The sequence below is a fragment of the Tiliqua scincoides genome, chromosome 2 (genome assembly GCF_035046505.1).
Source record: "Tiliqua scincoides isolate rTilSci1 chromosome 2, rTilSci1.hap2, whole genome shotgun sequence".
Taxonomy (NCBI): domain Eukaryota; kingdom Metazoa; phylum Chordata; class Lepidosauria; order Squamata; family Scincidae; genus Tiliqua; species Tiliqua scincoides.
Window position 1 is genome coordinate 143,098,796 of NC_089822.1, and position 18,566 is coordinate 143,117,361.

Below are 18,566 nucleotides of genomic sequence, written 5' to 3' on the forward strand. Positions count from 1 at the left end.
CTTAGAACCTATTCTGCTTTGGATCATCAGTACAATAATTTTTAAAAAATAAACATAAAATGGAATCTTAAGGTATGTTTGTTACTTAGGCTGTTCTAACTAATTTAGCAAGCATAATTAACATGAAAAGGCACTGCTAATATAAATAATTATGTGTTGGTTCAGACACAATAAGCAATAGTATGTAGGCCAAATTTCAGGCATATCATTTTTCCCCTGTTCTTTGAAGTCCCTCTCTACAGGAGGGACAGGGAGGGACGTGTTGGAGGTGGGGTGGCCATTTATGTTAAGGAAGGGATAGAATCCAGCAAAGTAGAGATTATAGGTGGGTCCAACTCCACCATAGAATCTCTGTGGGTTAAATGACCAGGCCTGAGGAGCGATGTAATACTGGGGGTGTACTATCGTCCTCCAGACCAGAAACCAGAAGGGGACCTTGAAATGAGGAAACAGATTAGGGAGGTGAAAAGGAGGGACAGGGTTGTAATCATGGGGGACTTCAATTATCCTCATATCGACTGGGTCAATTTTTGTTCTGATCACGAAAAGGAGACCGGATTCCTTGACATACTAAATGACTGTGCCTTAGAGCAGTTAGTCATAGAGTCCACCAGAGGACAGGTGACTCTGGATTTAATATTGTGCGGTACTTAGGACCTGGTTAGAGATGTCAATGTTACTGAGCCATTGGGGAACAGTGATCATGCTGCGATCCGTTTCGACATGCACGTTGGGGGAAGAATACCTGGCAAATCTCTCACAAAAACCCTTGCCTTCCGACAAGTGGACTTCCCTCAACTGAGGAGGCTGGTTAGAAGGAGGTTGAAAGGGAAGGTGAAAAGAGTCCAATCTCTCCAGAGTGCATGGAGGCTGCTTAAAACAACAGTAATAAAGGCCCAGTGTATACCACAAAGGAAGATGGTCTCAATTAAGTCTAGGAGGGTCCCCACCTGGCTAAGGAGACAAGTTACACAGGCCATAAAAGGCAAGGAAGCTTCCTTCTGTAAATGGAAGTCTTGCCCTAATGAGGAGAATAAAAAGGAACATAAACTGTGGCAAAAGAAATGTAAGAAGGTGATATGGGAGGCCAAGCGAGACTATGAGGAACACATGGCCAGCAGCACTAAGGGGAATAATAAAAGCTTCAAATATGTTAGAAGCAGGAAACCCGCCAGAGACGCGATTGGCCCTCTGGATGGTGAGGGAGGGAAAGGGGAGATACAAGGAGACTTAGAGATGGCAGAGAAATTAAATGAGTTCTTTGCATCTTTCTTCACGGCAGAAGACCTCGGGCAGATACCGCTGCCCGAACGACCCCTCCTGACCAAGGAATTAAGTCAGACAGAGGTTAAAAGAGAAGATGTTTCAGACCTCATTGATAAATTAAAGATCAATAAGTCACTGGGCCCTGATGGCATCCACCCAAAAGTTATTAAGGAATTGAAGAATGAAGTTGCTGATCTCTTGACTAAAATATGCAACTTGTCCCTCAAAATGGCCATGGTGCCAGAAGATTGGAGGATAGCAAATGTCATACCAATCTTTAAAAAGGGAAAGAGGGGGGACCCAGGAAACTATAGGCTGGTCAGCCTAACATCTATACCGGGTAAGATGATGGAATGCCTAATCAAAGATAGAATCTCAAAACACATAGACTAACAAGCCTTGCTGAGAAAGAATCAGCATGGCTTCTGTAAGGGTATGTCTTGCCTCAAAAACCTTTTAGAATTCTTTGAAAAGGTCAACAGGCATGTGGATGCGGGAGAACCCGTGGACATTATATATCGGGACTTTTAGAAGGCATTCTGAAACTACTGAAAAACTACTGAAAAAACTCCACAGTCAGGGAGTTAGAGGGCAGGTCCTCTCATGGATTCAGAACTGGTTGAAGATCAGGAAACAGAGAGTGGGTGTCAATGGGCAATTTTCACAGTGGAGAGAGGTTAAGAGCTGTGTGCCCCAAGGATCTGTCCTGGGACCGGTGCTTTTCAACCTGGAGACAGGGGTGACCTGGAGACAGGGTTGAGCAGTGAGGTGGCTAAGTTTGCAGATGACACCAAACTTTTCCAAGTGGTGAAGTGATTGTGAGGAGCTCCAGAAGGATCTTTCCAAACTGGCAGAATGGGCAGCAAAATGGCAGATGTGCTTCAATGTCACTAAGTGTAAAGTCATGCACATTGGGGCAAAAAATCAAAACTTTAGATATAGGCTAATGGGTTCTGAGCTGTCTGTGACAGATCAGGAGAGAGATCTTGGGGTGGTGGTGGACAGGTCGACGAAAGTGTCGACCCAATGTGCGGCGGCAGTAAAGAAGGCCAATTCTATGCTTGGGATCATTAGGAATGGTATTGAGAACAAAACGGCTAATATTATAATGCCGTTGTACAAATCGATGGTAAGGCCACACCTGGAGTATTGTGTCCAGTTCTGGTTGCCGCATCTCAAAAAGGACATAGTGGAAATGGAAAAGGTGCAAAAGAGAGCAACTAAGGTGATTACTGGGCTGGGGCACCAGTAATGTTCCTTATGAGGAAAGGCTACGGCGTTTGGGCCTCTTCAGCCTAGAAAAGAGAGGCCTGAGGGGGGACATGACTGAGACATACAGAATTATGCATGGGAAGGATCAAGTGAATAGAGAGATGTTCTTTACACTCTCACATAACACCAGAACCAGGGGACGTTTGCTATAATTGAGTGTTGGGAGAGTTAGGACAGACATAAGAAAATATTTCTTTACTCAGCGTGTGGTTGGTCTGTGCAACACCTTGCCACAGGATGTGGTGATGGCATCTGACCTGGATGCCTTTAAAAGGGGATTAGACAACTTTCTGGAGGAAAAATCCATTACGGGTTACAAGCCATGATGTGTATGTGCAACCTCCTGATTTTAGAAATGGTCTATGTCAGATGCAAGGGAGGGCACCAGGATGCAGGTCTCTTGTTGCCTTGTGTGCTCCCTGGGGCATTTGGTGGGCCGCTGTGAGATACAGGAAGCTGGACTAGATGGGCCTATGGCCTGATCCAGTGGGGCTGTTCTTATGTTCTTACGACATTATTTCATTAAAGTGCACGTCAGTTGTTTATAGTTGTATTATACCTTGCTAAGCTAATGGCTGTTTGTATAATGTACTTAGCCATAGTTTGGTAAAATACATTAGTGCAATCATGGAGAATAATGCTAAGGTTTAAATTCTTCTCATATTTAGCAAAGATTTTAATATTTACATTTGGTCCATTTTTTTTAGGCTGTCATTTTCTACAGCAAATATTGGACAGTTAAATACATAATGAAACTGCTCTTGTTTTGTGGATGAAATGAAGACTTAAATTATCACTGTCATTTCCATGAACTCTAATTGAACATTTGCTTAAAGACCTTCATTTTGCAGTTAAAATGTTAGAGGAATAATGGTTCAGTTAAACTATAATTCTCTTTAAAATTGTGCGGAAAGCTACACTTTCAGTTTAAAACACACTTGAAGATCATAAGAGGCTCTCTGACAGTTAATTGATTTTCCTATTGAAGTGACTTGAAGAATCTGGAAAGCTTCAGAAAATTCTGAGCAAGATTTATTATATTTAAATGCTGAAAAAGAGTGTGTATGTATTGCATGCTTCACCCTCTGTCCTGCCTTTCTTATTTTAAATGTCATGCCGCCTTTTGATTGAGTATTTTATTATTCCTTAATACAAATTCTGGCACCAGTGGTTCTTGTCTCTTAGCCCTACTGTGAAGTACCAGTCTAGAAACTTCTGCCCTTATCTATATTCAAAATGTGTTTTCAGTACTGTAATGTGAATAGTAGTAGAATTTTCACTGCATGAATATTTATCATAATTTATATACAGTAGCATCACTGAGGTTGAACTGATCTGGGCCATAACATTTGACAAAATCTGTGCCAAGCAGCAGCTAGTTTTGCAGGAATCTCACATTCTTGCCCTTACTCTGATCTTCCCATGGGAAGGAAGGGACATGGAGACACATGAGGATGTTGCCCACCAATGGCTTTGCATGCTCTTCTTCTGCTTCCATAAATATCTAGGCTGTTGCCTAGCAACAGTTCCCCCCCTCCCCCTGCCAGGGCAGGGGCGATGCAAGCAAGAAAGAAAAGGTTATCTTCCTTTCTCTCTGGGATAACTGTGTGTGTTGAGATGGGGAGAAAACAAGTTAAGGAGTGGGCCTTGCCTGCTACCACTGCTGCACCCTCATCCTTTTTGCTGCTCCTCACACGTGCCTTTTCCCCTCTCTTCTCCCCTTCTCAATGATCCCAACGAGGATTGCCAGATATTTTGCACTGTAAACATCATTTTATTTATTCTTTTCTTTGGCATTGAGTTTTAAGTTAACACATAGATTCAATATTTTATTTTGTGTTTTACTTCATTGCAGTTACACATCTGAACTTTTCTATGAGGGCAAACTGATGGCAAGTGGAAAACAACCAGCACACAAAGATTTCTACCCTCTAACTTTCTTCACAGCACGGGGAGAAGATGTGCAAGAAAAAAACAGTACAGCTTTTTACAACAATGCAGAGGTAGCGCTTTTGTTTTAATGACTTTCTCAAAAATCACCATTTTCAGTATACTTCATAATTTAATCTGTTCGAGAACCCGTGGACATTATATATCTGGACTTTCAGAAGGCGTTTGACACGGTCCCTCACCAAAGACTACTGAAAAAACTCCACAGTCAGGGAATTAGAGGACAGGTCCTCTCATGGATTGAGAACTGGTTGGAGGCCAGGAAGCAGAGAGTGGGTGTCAATGGGCAATTTTCACAATGGAGAGAGGTGAAAAGCGTTGTGCCCCAAGGATCTGTCCTGGGACCGGTGCTTTTCAACCTCTTCATAAATGACCTGGAGACAGGGTTGAGCAGTGAGGTGGCTAAGTTTGCAGATGACACCAAACTTTTCCGAGTGGTGAAGACCAGAAGTGATTGTGAGGAGCTCCAGAAGGATCTCTCCAGACTGGCAGAATGGGCAGCAAAATGGCAGATGCGCTTCAATGTCAGTAAGTGTAAAGTCATGCACATTGGGGCAAAAAATCAAAACTTTAGATATAGGCTGATGGGTTCTGAGCTGTCTGTGACAGATCAGGAGAGAGATCTTGGGGTGGTGGTGGACAGGTCGATGAAAGTGTCGACCCAATGTGCGGCGGCAGTGAAGAAGGCCAATTCTATGCTTGGGATCATTAGGAAGGGTATTGAGAACAAAACAGCTATGCCGTTGTACAAATCGATGGTAAGGCCACACCTGGAGTATTGTGTCCAGTTCTGGTCGCCGCATCTCAAAAAAGACATAGTGGAAATGGAAAAGGTGCAAAAGAGAGCGACTAAGATGATTACGGGGCTGGGGCACCTTCCTTATGAGGAAAGGCTACGGCGTTTGGGCCTCTTCAGCCTAGAAAAGAGACGCCTGAGGGGGGACATGATTGAGACATACAAAATTATGCAGGGAATGGACAGAGTGGATAGGGAGATGCTCTTTACACTCTCACATAATACCAGAACCAGGGGACATCCACTAAAATTGAGTGTTGGGCGGGTTAGGACAGACAAAAGAAAATATTTCTTTACTCAGCGTGTGGTCGGTCTGTGGAACTCCTTGCCACAGGATGTGGTGCTGGCGTCTACCCTAGACGCCTTTAAAAGGGGATTGGACAAGTTTCTGGAGGAAAAATCCATTACGGGGTACAAGCCATGATGTGTATGTGCAACCTCCTGATTTTAGAAATGGGTTATGTCAGAATGCCAGATGCAAGGGAGGGCACCAGGATGAGGTCTCTTGTTATCTGGTGTGCTCCCTGGGGCATTTGGTGGGCCGCTGTGAGATACAGGAAGCTGGACTAGATGGGCCTATGGTCTGATCCAGTGGGGCTGTTCTTATGTTCTTATGAGAAGGTATTTTTTTTAATGTCTGTTGTTCCTATACTTTTAACCTAAAAACTTGCATTTATACCCTGTCTTTTCTCCAAGGTACTTAAGGTAGTGTACATGGGTCACCCCTTTTAGCCTCACAACAACTCTTTGGGGTCAGGTAGATTACTCCATGGTAGGTTAAGGAGAGAACAACTGGTCAACTCAGCAAGTTTTCAAGGCTGACTAAGATTCAAGCTTAGGTCTCCCTGGGCCCAGTCCAACACTTTAACCACTTCACCACACTTGCTCTCCTTACATGGATATCAATATGACCCGACTCTAAGCAAGTGCTTCCTAATATAACTATTTCATAGAAAAGCCATACGTTACTGAATATCAGCTGTATCAACCTATGGTGTGCACTAAAAGTATGTGCAGATTTTGTCATTGATTTATTTTTGGCATGCCAATGCAGACATTTTTCATTTTCTGACTGACACTATCCCATTGCTTTCCCAAGTTGAAGTAGCTATGTGAAGAGGTTAAACATGGTTTTAGATCTTAGGCATCTTTTAAGTTTTGCTAGATTGTCTCCAGTGCCACTCCAAAAAAATGTGGGCCATGCTTCCACAGCTCAATGTAATAAGTAGACTTGTAGACTTGAATAAAGCTGAAAATATGTCTAGGAGTGCATGCCTCCTCTTTCAGCCTCCAGTCATCATTGCTTCATCAAGAGCCAAGCAGGCTTTTTTCTGCAGCAGATACCTTCTTTTTTTAAAACGGAAATATTTTATTTATTCTTTAATTGTTATTTTCCACGGATCTGAGAGGCATCTTCATAGTGTTGGAAATTGTAACACAGACACTTAAAAACACAGAGTGAAGAATGAGTGGTTGCCCCTCCAATGTTGTTCTGGCTTTGGCAACAGCTTTCTTAACACACTTGGAGGCATGTGGTCCCTCCAGGCCACTATTTTACATTCCCTGAGGATTGTCAGCTTTCATTTTCCTGTCAGAGTGTCAAATCTTTGTTGCTGCCATTTGTTGTTGCTTTTTAGACAACAAAGGTGGAACCAGTTAGGCTATCTTTAACCTTTGATACAATCAGGGGTGAGATTTCGATCTTATTGCTTAGCATTCTGTGGGGCAATTTCTGGCTTACTGTTTCCTATTACTCCAAAAACTAAAGGGACAGCTACTTCCTGATAGTGATACTGACACCCCTGTCCTTCAAAGATCAGGGGTCAGGATACGGGCAACTTGGAGATTAACCCAGAGGAGATGTCTGCAATGGGGTTTCTGAGGCACTCTGAAGCAGGACAAGGGGAACTTCATAGAGTTTCAAACATTTTTCCTCTTTATAAAATGAGTACAATATCACTGTTGATTTGCCTTGCCCTCCTAAAGATTCTAAGGTCAAACTTTTGCCAAAAACTCCTAAACAAGCACCTATACTCATTGGTCAAGCATTTTTTGCCACAGTCACAAGAGAAGGAATTCATACTAGATTGAATATTTGACTAAAATATTTAATGTTTAAAGTCTTTAAACTTTCACTATAGGCTACCTGTTGGGCATTTTGAATTTCTTTCATTCTTAACCACAAATAAATGTTGAATATAGCTACATTGATGCTACTGTCTTTCAGCAGGTTCTGAAGAGTTAGTGAGAGAGGCAAAGTAAATTACCATTAAATTCTATATTCTTTGGACATATTAAACTGTACTGAAACAGGCAATTGATCTAATTCAGTGGTTTTCAAACTGGGGCGTTGTGACACCCAAACCTGAGAGACTGGGCCCTGCACCCTCAAAGGGCAGGGGCTGTTGTAAGTCTAGGTGGGGGCAGGGGAAAGACAGCAATGCGATCCTCAGGATCGCACTGCTGCAGGTGCAGAGGGGGCTTTCCCTAGCAAGCCTTACCTGCTGCCAGGGTCTGGGGGGGGGTCTGGGGAGCCCCGGGGGGCTCTTCGGGGCTCCCAGCAGCTTGTAAACATTGAAAAATGCGATTGTGAACCACTTCCGGGTTGTGAATGTGAAACTGGAAGTTGGTCACGATCACATTTTTTTCACTCTTTTAAGCTGTGGGGAGCCCTGTAGAGCCCCCCATGGAGCTCCCCAGACCTGACAGCAAGTAAGGCTTGCTAGAGAAAGCTCCCTCTGCACCCTCAGCAGCATGACCCTGAGGATCGTGCTGCCTTACCCCTGCCCCCACTTAGACTTACAGCAGCTCAAACTCTCCCTGAGAGGTGGTGTTCCCCGTTAGTTGGGAAAAGAGCCATCTAGCTCCTGTGCGGTCCATTCAGCATCTGCAGTGGTCTTGGATTCAGTATCCCACAAACTGCATCTTTTGAGAGAGAGCACATACACAAGAACTTATGTCTGATAGCAAATAGGCCAGGAAGAACAGAGTAGACACACTATCTCTAGAATAGATAGTGTAAAATTTTGTATCTGAAATCTGCAGCACATGCAGCTTGCAGAGGCATTTACTGCTGCTGGTGGTACCATTATTTGTTGCTTTGTCTTTGTTCCTCACTAAGGCTTGCTTAAAACACCTTGGTGTTTTGTATTATCAAATGTCTCTCAGTATATGCTAAATATAGGTATAAAATTTTAGTTGTTGGCCATTTATTTAAAAGTTTGATATCTACCCACCCCCCCACTTAGGACACCCAGGGTTGCTTACAGTCACAAATTACAATACCAGATTTCTTTCTATATATAATTTTTGGACATTTCAACTGCTAATGGCTCATAGTGTTGAAAATTACTTTAGGTATTCCTCTGTCGCAAATTAATAACTGATGTACTGTATAGCAGGATAGGTTCATGTACAAGTAAGTTTTACATCAGCCAGTAATCTTCCTCCCTGTTCAGTAATTTATTTCTAGTAAAAGACTGCCAATCTTTAGTCAAATTTTTATTCCAGCGTGGTATTAAATACTAGATTTTTGTTTCTCTGTTGCTATAGTATGTATTGGTTAATAATTAAAACTCCTTTAAATGGTCACGAAATGTTTCTCTACATCTGTCAAATTCTCAGCCTGCTGATTTGAAGAATAACTTGATTTAAATATTTGAAGCCAGCAGAAATTATTTTTAACAGTCCCCTAAAGAAAACTGGTTGGGCAGAGTAGAAGAGAATCCAGGTTGTTCTGATTGTTAGAAGGCAGTCTGTGTGCAGGTCTTCAGCAAGCAGAAGGTCTTGATGGGAAAGATACGAGTATAAATGAGCAAAACATGAATTGCTAAAAGAAAAAATGAGAGGGAGAAATATGAGTGTGTACTAAATCCATATCTTCTATAGAGTACAATCTACCATACACTGCAGATACTGCACAACCTGTCCTTATTTTGATGGAATTGTGAGAAATGGATCTCTTTCTAATGTGAAAGATATTCTATTTATAAGTTCCTTATGTGTGTGGGAGTTTGAATGAGCAGATGGAACTCCTCCACAAGTAAGAGTGTTCACATTACCTCAATTAGCAGGGGCGTTAGTGCCCATGCATGCTCATCATGTGAACGAAGCTGCCTCTAGTACTGCTTCTGTGGGAGTTACATGGAAATGTTAGCACCCTGTTAGTGCTTTGAATTGACACCAGTGCGGGAGTGTTTTATTTTTTAATATGGGAAAAAATCTTGGTTTTCATTTAGAAATGTTCCCAGTACTCAAGAGCATAGATTACAACTTGGAAACTTGCACACAATATCTAATAAAAACTGAGGAATAGAAAGCTGTGTCTCCCATACCCCTTTTACAATTTCTAGTTCAGCCTCTGCTCCAGTGACATTTAACTATCTATATTCTTGTCTACCACCTCAGAACTCACTGAATAATGTTTGTTTGTTTCCTAAATGTATCTCCTGCTTTTTGAATAAGCTTCACGGTGGCTAACAAAAGTCATATAGTAATAGTAAAAGCAATAAAACATTAAGCACATTTTTCTGTAGGTTCAAAGATACACAAGTTACAGTGATGATTAATTGTTCGTACTTAGTGCAATTTATTCTTATCGCACCTTTTTTTAAATACAAAAACGAAGTTAGACATTCTTTATAGATTTTTGATTGTTGAACACGAAAATCACAGTTAAAATACTCTCCTAGCTCAAATTTCTGAGTAAATTGGCCATTTCTGTTTCACATAAATTTCAATGGGATGTTATAATAGCGACACTCACAAGTCAGCATGGCAAACATTAAATTCCTGTCCAGGTGAGTTGGATCATGTGTCTTTGCTTCATGGATCACATGATTATAGCGAAGAAGTAGTTGGAACCTGATCCATCCAGTTTGGACATCCCATTGAAATATGTGTGATATCTATACAACAGGGGTGTCCAAACTTTCTGGTAAGAGGGCCACATCATCTCTCTGACACTGTGTCGGGGGCCAGGAAAAAAAAGAATTAATTTACATTTCAAATTTGAATAAATTTACATAAATGAATATTTTAGTTTTAGTTTAGAAACAGTTGACCGTCACACTGAGAGCAGTTGCATCAGGCCAGCATGGGCTCCAGCAAGTCTCCAGATGGCCAGAGGCTCATTGGGGACTGGGGTCTCCCTGAGGGCCGTATTGGGAGTCCTTGAGGGCCACAAGTGGCCCCAGGGCCAGGGCACCCCTGCTATACAAAATATAAATGGTCAAATTAATCTGGAACTGTAGCTAATAGAGGATTTTTACTGTTATTTTTGTATTCAGCGCCCAAAAATCTATAAAGAAAAACTACTTCCATTTTTGTAAAAATTTCATTGTTGAACAGTGTAACCAGTACTACATGAGATAAAATGGTATCAGGCCAAGAGATGTAAAATTTGAAGTATGAAGATTTGTTTTTAACAGTTTAAGAGCGCAATCCTAACCAGCACTTATGCCGGCATAGGTGCCCCAGGAGGGTCTCAAATGTGCCGTAAAGCACATTTGCGCTTCCGTGGGAGGAAGCTGCGCCGGCGCATCTAAATGTGCTGACGTACGGAGGCCAGCAGTAGCCTCCGCTGCGGCTTCCTCGCCACCGCTTGTGCCAGCACACCCGCGCCGACACAGGCGGTGAAGGTAGGCATGGGGGAGCGTGTAGGAGGTGGGAGGGAGCGTGTAGGAGGTGGGAGGGAGGCGTTTCTGGGTGGGGGGAGGGCAGGTGATGGGCAGCCCCAGGTGCCTTATGTACAATGCTGTTTTCAATGTTGTGTCTAGTTGTAGGTGCTGCAGTTTAAGAGGGATAGATAAACTGGAATGTGTATGGGAGGGGTGACTAGAAGTATGAGGGAGAGAGACCATGTCCTCTGAGGAGAGGTTAAAGGAACTGAGCATGTTTAGTTTAGAGAAGTGACTTTTAAGATGTGACATGATAGAGGTCTGTAAATATTTGAGGAGCTGCTGTAGAAGATGGATCATATTTGTTCTCTGTTGCTCTGGAGGCTTGGACCAGGACAAATGGGTTTAAATTACAAGGGAAATTTAAATTAAACATTAGGAAGAAACTTCTGATGGTACAACCTGTTTGGCAGTGCAAGAGCCTTCCTTGAAAGGTGGAAGAGTTTCCATTGTTGGAACTTGTTAAGCAATGGCTGGATAGTTATATTGTAGTTGTGGAGAGCCTGTATTGGCAGAGGTTGGACTCAATGGAGTTCCCTTCCAACACTATGACTTTTCAGTCTTGGTAGCAGCAGCTGCTTCAGGAGCTATGAATATATCCACACATTATCAGGACTTGACATTCTTTACACCTGTAACCTCCCCCCCCTTTGATGGACAAGTTCCATGGGAAAAATATTCCTTTGAACTAGAACCTTAATGGCGTAGAGGAGGCCTTGAAGGCTGAGGCTGTGGCATCACTAGGGTTTGCATCACCTGGTGCAGGAGACCAGTCCGTCACCCCTGTGATGGACCTCCTCACATGCACCAGGTGGGGCAACAACCTGGGTGGTGGGCGTGGTGATGCATCATCTCCCTGCCCCTGCTGGTTTTTGGCCATACCATTTGATAGTATAGGGATATTTCAAAGCAGTTTGTTTCATTGCATTCCACTGTAAATTATGCATCAAATGGTATATAACATGATTCCTACAAACCGCGATTTTAGCGATTTTGAATGGTATATAACATGATGGTATTATTCCTACAAACTGCAATTTTAGAGATTTTGGTCATTAGTAGGTGTCACCCCCCCATGCGCGTCACCCTGTGCAGGCCACACCCCCTGCACCCCTTTAGCTACACCACTGGGCTGAGGATCCCTATACCTAAAGAACTTTGAAAAGAAGACTACTTGATGGCTGAGAAGAAGACCTCCTCGCCCAAATGCAATAAATAAAAGAGGGATACCAGTCCTATCAGGGAACTTCTCCCCTTTCCCTCTTTCCAGTCAAGGCGTTGAAGGTTAATGGTTCTGTTAGGCAACTGGAGCTTCGGCTCTTCCAGCCTCTAAAATATTAAATTCATTTTCTTCTGATCTTTCTTTAGAAGGAGAGGCCTGAGGGTAGAGTGTGCCCCCCCCCCCCCATGATATGCTGACTGGATCATGAAAAAGTTTTTAAGTTGCAAGGCCTGGGTGCTCTCTCAGAAGATCCTTTACTGCAGCAACTGTTTCCCTTCATAAATATTTTGCTGCTAACAGTCAGGAATTAACCTTATGTACAATGCTGTTTTCAAACAGTTCTAGAGTAAATGGGTGGAACTGATTTGATCCTTGAGAGTTAATAAGACAACTCACAGGCTTTACCCCTTCCCTCAGGATATACAAGAAAATCTTTGTATCCAAGATGTGTTCTTCACTTGCAGCCTTATTTTCAGATAATGCACTGTTTCCCCAGAAGAAGTGGTCCTGCCTAAAGAATTCCACAGATTGGAAGTTGGAACACTTATAAGACATTTTGAGTCTCCGGCTTCTACTCCCACCCCACCTGCAAACCTTATTATCCTGAATAGATAGGTGTAAGAATAAGGTATAGGAAGGTATATTCATCTATCCTGAATAGATGATGTAAGAATAAGGTATAAGAAGATAAGAAACTGGTATTTACCATTAGCAGGATGTTATTAGCAGGAACATATCTTCTAGATTCCAGTCCTAGTTCTGACAGACCTTCTGCTCGCACCACTTTAGGATAACAGCTAGAGTACACCTTTCTTTGAATCCCTGGAGCACTGCCCTCATACCTGATAGGCCTGCCTTATGAATCTTTATAAGATCTTTAGTGAGCTGTTCAACATATTACTTTATAGTCACAGCAGTGAGAACCTAATTTTCCTCCCCAATAGGAAACTTCTGCAAAACAGACCTAGTTCCCAGCCAAATATCTAAATTCACCCATTTCATCAAGGGACAAAGGGGAGGGGAGGAAAGGGAAACCCTGCTCTCCCCAAAAATGCATCTAGTGACTGCACTAGAAATGCTTGATTTCATGGTATGTGTGAATTTGAAAGACATTAACCTCTATGTGCCAATGAGGTCATCAGGCTAAAGTCTTCTTCTGTTCTTTGTAAATGATCAGCATCATTAGTATCTGGTCTTGCTCTCCAGCTCACAGATTCACAAAGGGTTAACTTCAGGAGCAGGTCTTCAGTAAACTTCAGCTCTACTGCAGGAGCAGGGAGTATGTAATTGTCTTCCTAGGCTGTGTTGTGAGACAGAGCCATACATCATGCATGTATAATAGGAGATTGCCTCACTGGCATGGCTTCCTGATCCACTGGAAGAGTCCAACCAATTCATACCGTGCTGAAAGGGAGAAGGTGTTATTCTAGGATTTCTTACTGATTTTATGGGTCCATTTAATAGCTTGCCAGACAATTGTGGATGCAAGGATTTATCAAGCTGTGGTGAATCACTGGCAATCTGTAGTTCTTAGGTGGCAAAGGGATGTTATAGTTTAATTGGCATTTTAAAGATAAAGCTTGTAGAATATACTTTAGTTAAATTCTGTTCTGAAGTATACTTTTTATCCAAGGAAAACTAAAATAAAACCAGTGCATAGTTATCCTCAGTACAACTATTTCTTTCTTTCAAGGTGTTTGAAGTAGTAGAACGTGTTGAAGAACTGAGGAGAAAGTGGCCAGTAGCTTGGGGAAAATTGGATGACGGTAGCATAGGTGTTGTAACACCATATGCTGATCAAGTATTCCGAATTCGGGCAGAGCTTCGGAAAAAAAGGTTATCTGATGTCAGTGTTGAGAGAGTGCTAAATGTTCAGGGTAAGTAGCACATGCATATCTAAGGCTGTGAACCTGGCTGAGAATTTGAAATGATCTCTAAGTATTAGTAGTTTTCATTACTTTATCTAGGACAGGGATGTCAAACTTGTTTCAGAGGGCCAAAGTTAGCATTCATGGTGCCTGCTAAGGGCTGAAAGTGACATAATGGAGCAGAAAGTGACATCATTAAGCAGATGATGGCCAGAAATAAGCATTTTGTTCTGTCATTTGCAGCTAATGAGTTTCTGTGTGAGAACAAAATGCTTATTTGTGGCCATCATCTGCTTAATGATGTCACTTTCTGCTCAATTATGTCACTTTCAGCCCTTAGCAGGCATCATGAATGCAACTTAAACAGCTGTGTAATACAAAGCAGTTTATATTTTGTGCCATAACTGTAGCCAAATATAGGGAAATCATTCCTGCATTGTTGGCAACCTTCAGTCTCGAAAGACTATGGTATCGCGCTCTGAAAGGTGGTTCTGGAACAGCGTCTAGCATTGTACGTCAGTAATAATTGCTATATATCAGTGGTTCCCAACATTTTTTCACTTGCATGTCCCTTGGCAGCCAATTTTCTATAAATTGTACCCCTCATATTAACCTTGCAAGGCATTCTAATGCAAGCCCCGCGAGGCAATCTAATACATAATAAATAGTAAATAAATAATGCAATCTAATAATAATAAAAGGCAATCTGCCTTTTTCCACCACTATTAAATTCTTTTTCAAGTACCCCTAAAAGTTCTGGCAAATACCCCTTGGGGTTACACATACCCCAGGTTGGGAATCACTGTTACATATTATTCATGTGAAACATATCCCACAGTAATATTGAATAATTTCTGCCCGTGAAAACAGTAATATGTGTTTGGGTAAACATTTACAGGGCTTGCAGCATGATTCATAGACTTCTCTGAATTTTGTTCCCTCCTGTGCAAAGAAATGCTCTCACAGAGGAATTCTCACTGTGTTTATAGGGTGTTCCTCTGGTTAAATAATGGCAGAGTCCTATTCATGTCTATTCAGAAGTTAGTTTCATGGTGTTAAATGGGGCTTCTTCTCAGGAGAGGATGTATAGGATTTCAGTCTAAGAAAATTTGGAAGTATCTGAAGTTCTGTGCAAGCATCATATTCACTAGAGCATGGTGGGAATTCCTTGATTTCCATCTCCAAAGTGTTTTAAAAGTTCTTTTTTTCCTGAAAATTGATTTAAGTTCTCTATTTCTATTCCTATATGGTCTCCTGTCGTAGAACTTCAGATTACCCTGTTCCTTACAGCAACACAGATTAATTGCTTGTTGGGAAGTTTAATTGATGGGTTGGTGAAACAGAAATAATCACAATCACATTAGCTCTGTTAACTGTATGTTAATCTGCCTTTTATAAATTTAGGGAATTTTAACTGTTGATATTTAATAGTTGGGATGCCCAAGATGTTTAAAAAGGTCTGTGTTCTTACTGCTCAACAAATACTACATATATACATACATAAGACCTTTATTGGCATAGATAACAGAAAACAAATACTACTTTTGAAACAGAAAGCAGGTTTCAGGATCAGTGTTGTAATAAGACGTTAAGCAACATATTGTGTTTGGTATTTCTAGTGCACTTAAAAAGTAATTTCTTATATTTTGGCAGTGTTTTAAAAATAAGCTGTAGCTATGCAATTGCCAAAATGACATGTGAAAAGTCAACATGCATAGTCATTTTGGCTCATTGCTAGCAAGTGAATTGTCTAAAATGATCTCAAACTTTCCTCTGCTCCTTCTTCAGGAAAGCAGTTTCGAGTGTTGTTTCTTAGCACAGTGCGAACACGGCACACGTGCAAACACAAGCAAACACCCATCAAACGGAAGGAGCATTTATTGGAAGATTCAACAGAAGACTTGGATTATGGTTTTCTATCTAATTACAAGCTTCTCAACACTGCCATTACAAGAGCACAGTCCCTAGTAGCTGTAGTGGGAGACCCTATTGCTTTATGTTCCATTGGAAGATGCAGGTACACCAAATATGTGCTATGAGTAAATGGTACTGATGAAAATCCTGTTGGTTCTGTATTTGAATTGAACATGCCTTAAATTTCTGAAGGCATTTGTCCTGTGCTTGTTGTAGTCTAACATCTTGTAGTCAAACTTGATGTGTGTGTCTGCTTTGCGCCTCAAGTGCAACAGATGGTCTTAATTTTTCAAATTATTTGATTATGAAATTAATATTTTAGATTAATAGTGGAAGGGCTACAAGCCATAACAGTGTGACTGAGCAATGTAAATATTTTATCATTATATTATGTATCATTGTCAGTTGCACAAAGATAAAACCAAAGAACTTCAGTGGCTTTGATGTCATTCAGGTTTGTCTCTATTTTGCTTGATCCTACTCTTTTCCTTGCCATAACATGCAGCTGTGCCAAAACAGGCTGTGCTGCATGCTGTAATGGTGGAGAAGTAATCAGGAGGCTTGGGAGGGGAAAGAGAAAATAGTTTCCTTTATGTAAGATCCTCAGACCTGTGCCAGCTTTTTAGCTGGCACAAGACTGAGGAAGCAAAGGAGGTGTGTTAGCTCCCTCTGGAGAGGATAGCATATGATGCAAACTGCCTGCCATGGGTGCCATCCCCTCTGCTTCTGACTTGCCCTGCCCCTCCCCCCTCCCTCTGCCCACCACACCAACTTGCCAGCTTTGGCAGGGCTCCTCTTTGCTTCCATCATACATGGGATCCTCTCCACCATCTGCAGCAGTGGCAGCCTGGAAGCTTGTGGTTCTGTAAGGTATTTTGCAATGCCATAAAGCATCAACTGCTGCCAGAACAGTCCCATAGGATTAGAACATTAGAGAAATGAGAAGGTATAGCGAAGAGATTTATTGTACTTTATTATTTATTTATTTAATTATTATTATAACCTATAAATTATTCGGTTTAGCAATTGGAGCACAGCATTACAAAATGGCCTGTCAGTGAGAAGAAGTAGGTCTGGGTTAGACTGCCATCAGTTATTACTCCTTTATGTAAAAGGAGAGCAAGCATGAGATTTGTAGCATAGTCGTTTCCTATGTGAGAGTGTGAGGGACCAAATACATTGGTTCATTGAAGGAAAAAAGATCTTAATTGCCTGGAATATATTTGACTATACATTATTTACAGTAAGTCTATTCTTCTGTTATATAGTTTATCTATATTTTTATATTTTATGTTTTAAAGTATTCTAAAATTAAACAAAGGACTTGGTTGGAATAGAAATTAAAATAATCACCTTCATTCATTCATTCATTTGCTTGCAATATTTTTTACCCTGCCTTTCTCCCCAAAGGAACCCAAGATGGCTTACAAAATTCAGTGTAAAAATACAAGAGCAGAAAATCACAATTAAAACACAAAATCCATTAAAACCTATATCATAAACAGCAATAAAACATTAATACAATAGAATATAAGAGCAGCAGCAGCAGCCAATTTATAAAAAAAACACCAAGCCTGTAAAAGTCAGATATCGTTCAAAGGCCAAGAACTGAGAAGGCTTATCTAAAAAAAAAAGTCCTCAAGCCTTGACTGAAAGTCTCCAAGTTGGGAGCAGTTCGTAAATCAAAAGGGTGTGGATTCCATAGAGTAGGTGCCCATTACTGAGAAGGCCCCATTTCTCGCCTCTGCCCCTTGCACCTCTCTGAGAAGCGGCACTCATAAAAGACCCTTCTCCGAGGACCTGAGGGGACAAGCCAGATTGTATGGAAGCATCTAATTATCTCTACAAAGAACTTATCTCTTTCATTTACTGAAGTGGATAAACTGTAGTCAGTAAACTGTTACTGTGAAAATACAGGAACAGAGAATGTGCTTATATATCATATCAAAATATTCACGAACAGCATCATTAAAGAAATTCTTTGTTTGCCAGATTTGTCTATTGTCCACTGTAAGCAGATTCTATTAAACTGTTGCCCATCACAAATTTTGATAATTGCTTTTCGTGTGCATTATTTTGTTTCTGACAATAACTGAGCATGCCCTTTTGAAAATACTGCTGGAGGATTCAGACATGCTGCAACAAAGCCTTTTAAAAGAGTAAAATGGGATTACAGAAATGTGAAGGAAATGACATTTTGTTAGATGAAACAGACTTATGAAAAGGAGGGAATGCTTGAATTTTATAAATATTCTAATACCTGTCAAAGTGAGTCAAGCATTGGTTGCAATCATTATGGAGGGCTTTGTGAAGTATGCCCAGGGCATTCATTAGATTTTTTTTCTCTAATGTTATAATCACACTAGACAAGGCTGTTTTGACAGATGCTTCTTTTAAAGTTGGGATAACATTGCAAAGCAGAGATGGCAGGATTTTATTCATTGTTCTTATAGCCTAATACAAGTGTGTCATGTGTGAAGAGTCTCCTTGGGGCCTTTTAAAGAAAAACGCATGTACATCACAGAAGTTTTGGTGCCAAGTCTGATGACTGTATTCTTTGTAGAATCATAGAGTTAGAAGGATACCCACAAGATCATCTA

At 41.2% G+C, this 18,566-nt stretch overlaps 1 protein-coding gene across 2 annotated transcripts in view; it reads left to right on the forward strand.

Moving 5' to 3' along the window:
- Nucleotides 1-18,566, forward strand: part of HELZ (helicase with zinc finger) — a 170,069-nt gene that overhangs the window by 101,291 nt on the left and 50,212 nt on the right. For both annotated transcript variants that reach the window (XM_066613958.1, XM_066613959.1), the window contains exons 19-21: nucleotides 4,394-4,541; nucleotides 13,878-14,061; nucleotides 15,841-16,069. In XM_066613958.1, the coding sequence (XP_066470055.1) occupies nucleotides 4,394-4,541; nucleotides 13,878-14,061; nucleotides 15,841-16,069 (561 nt within the window). The remainder of the gene's footprint in view (nucleotides 1-4,393; nucleotides 4,542-13,877; nucleotides 14,062-15,840; nucleotides 16,070-18,566) is intronic.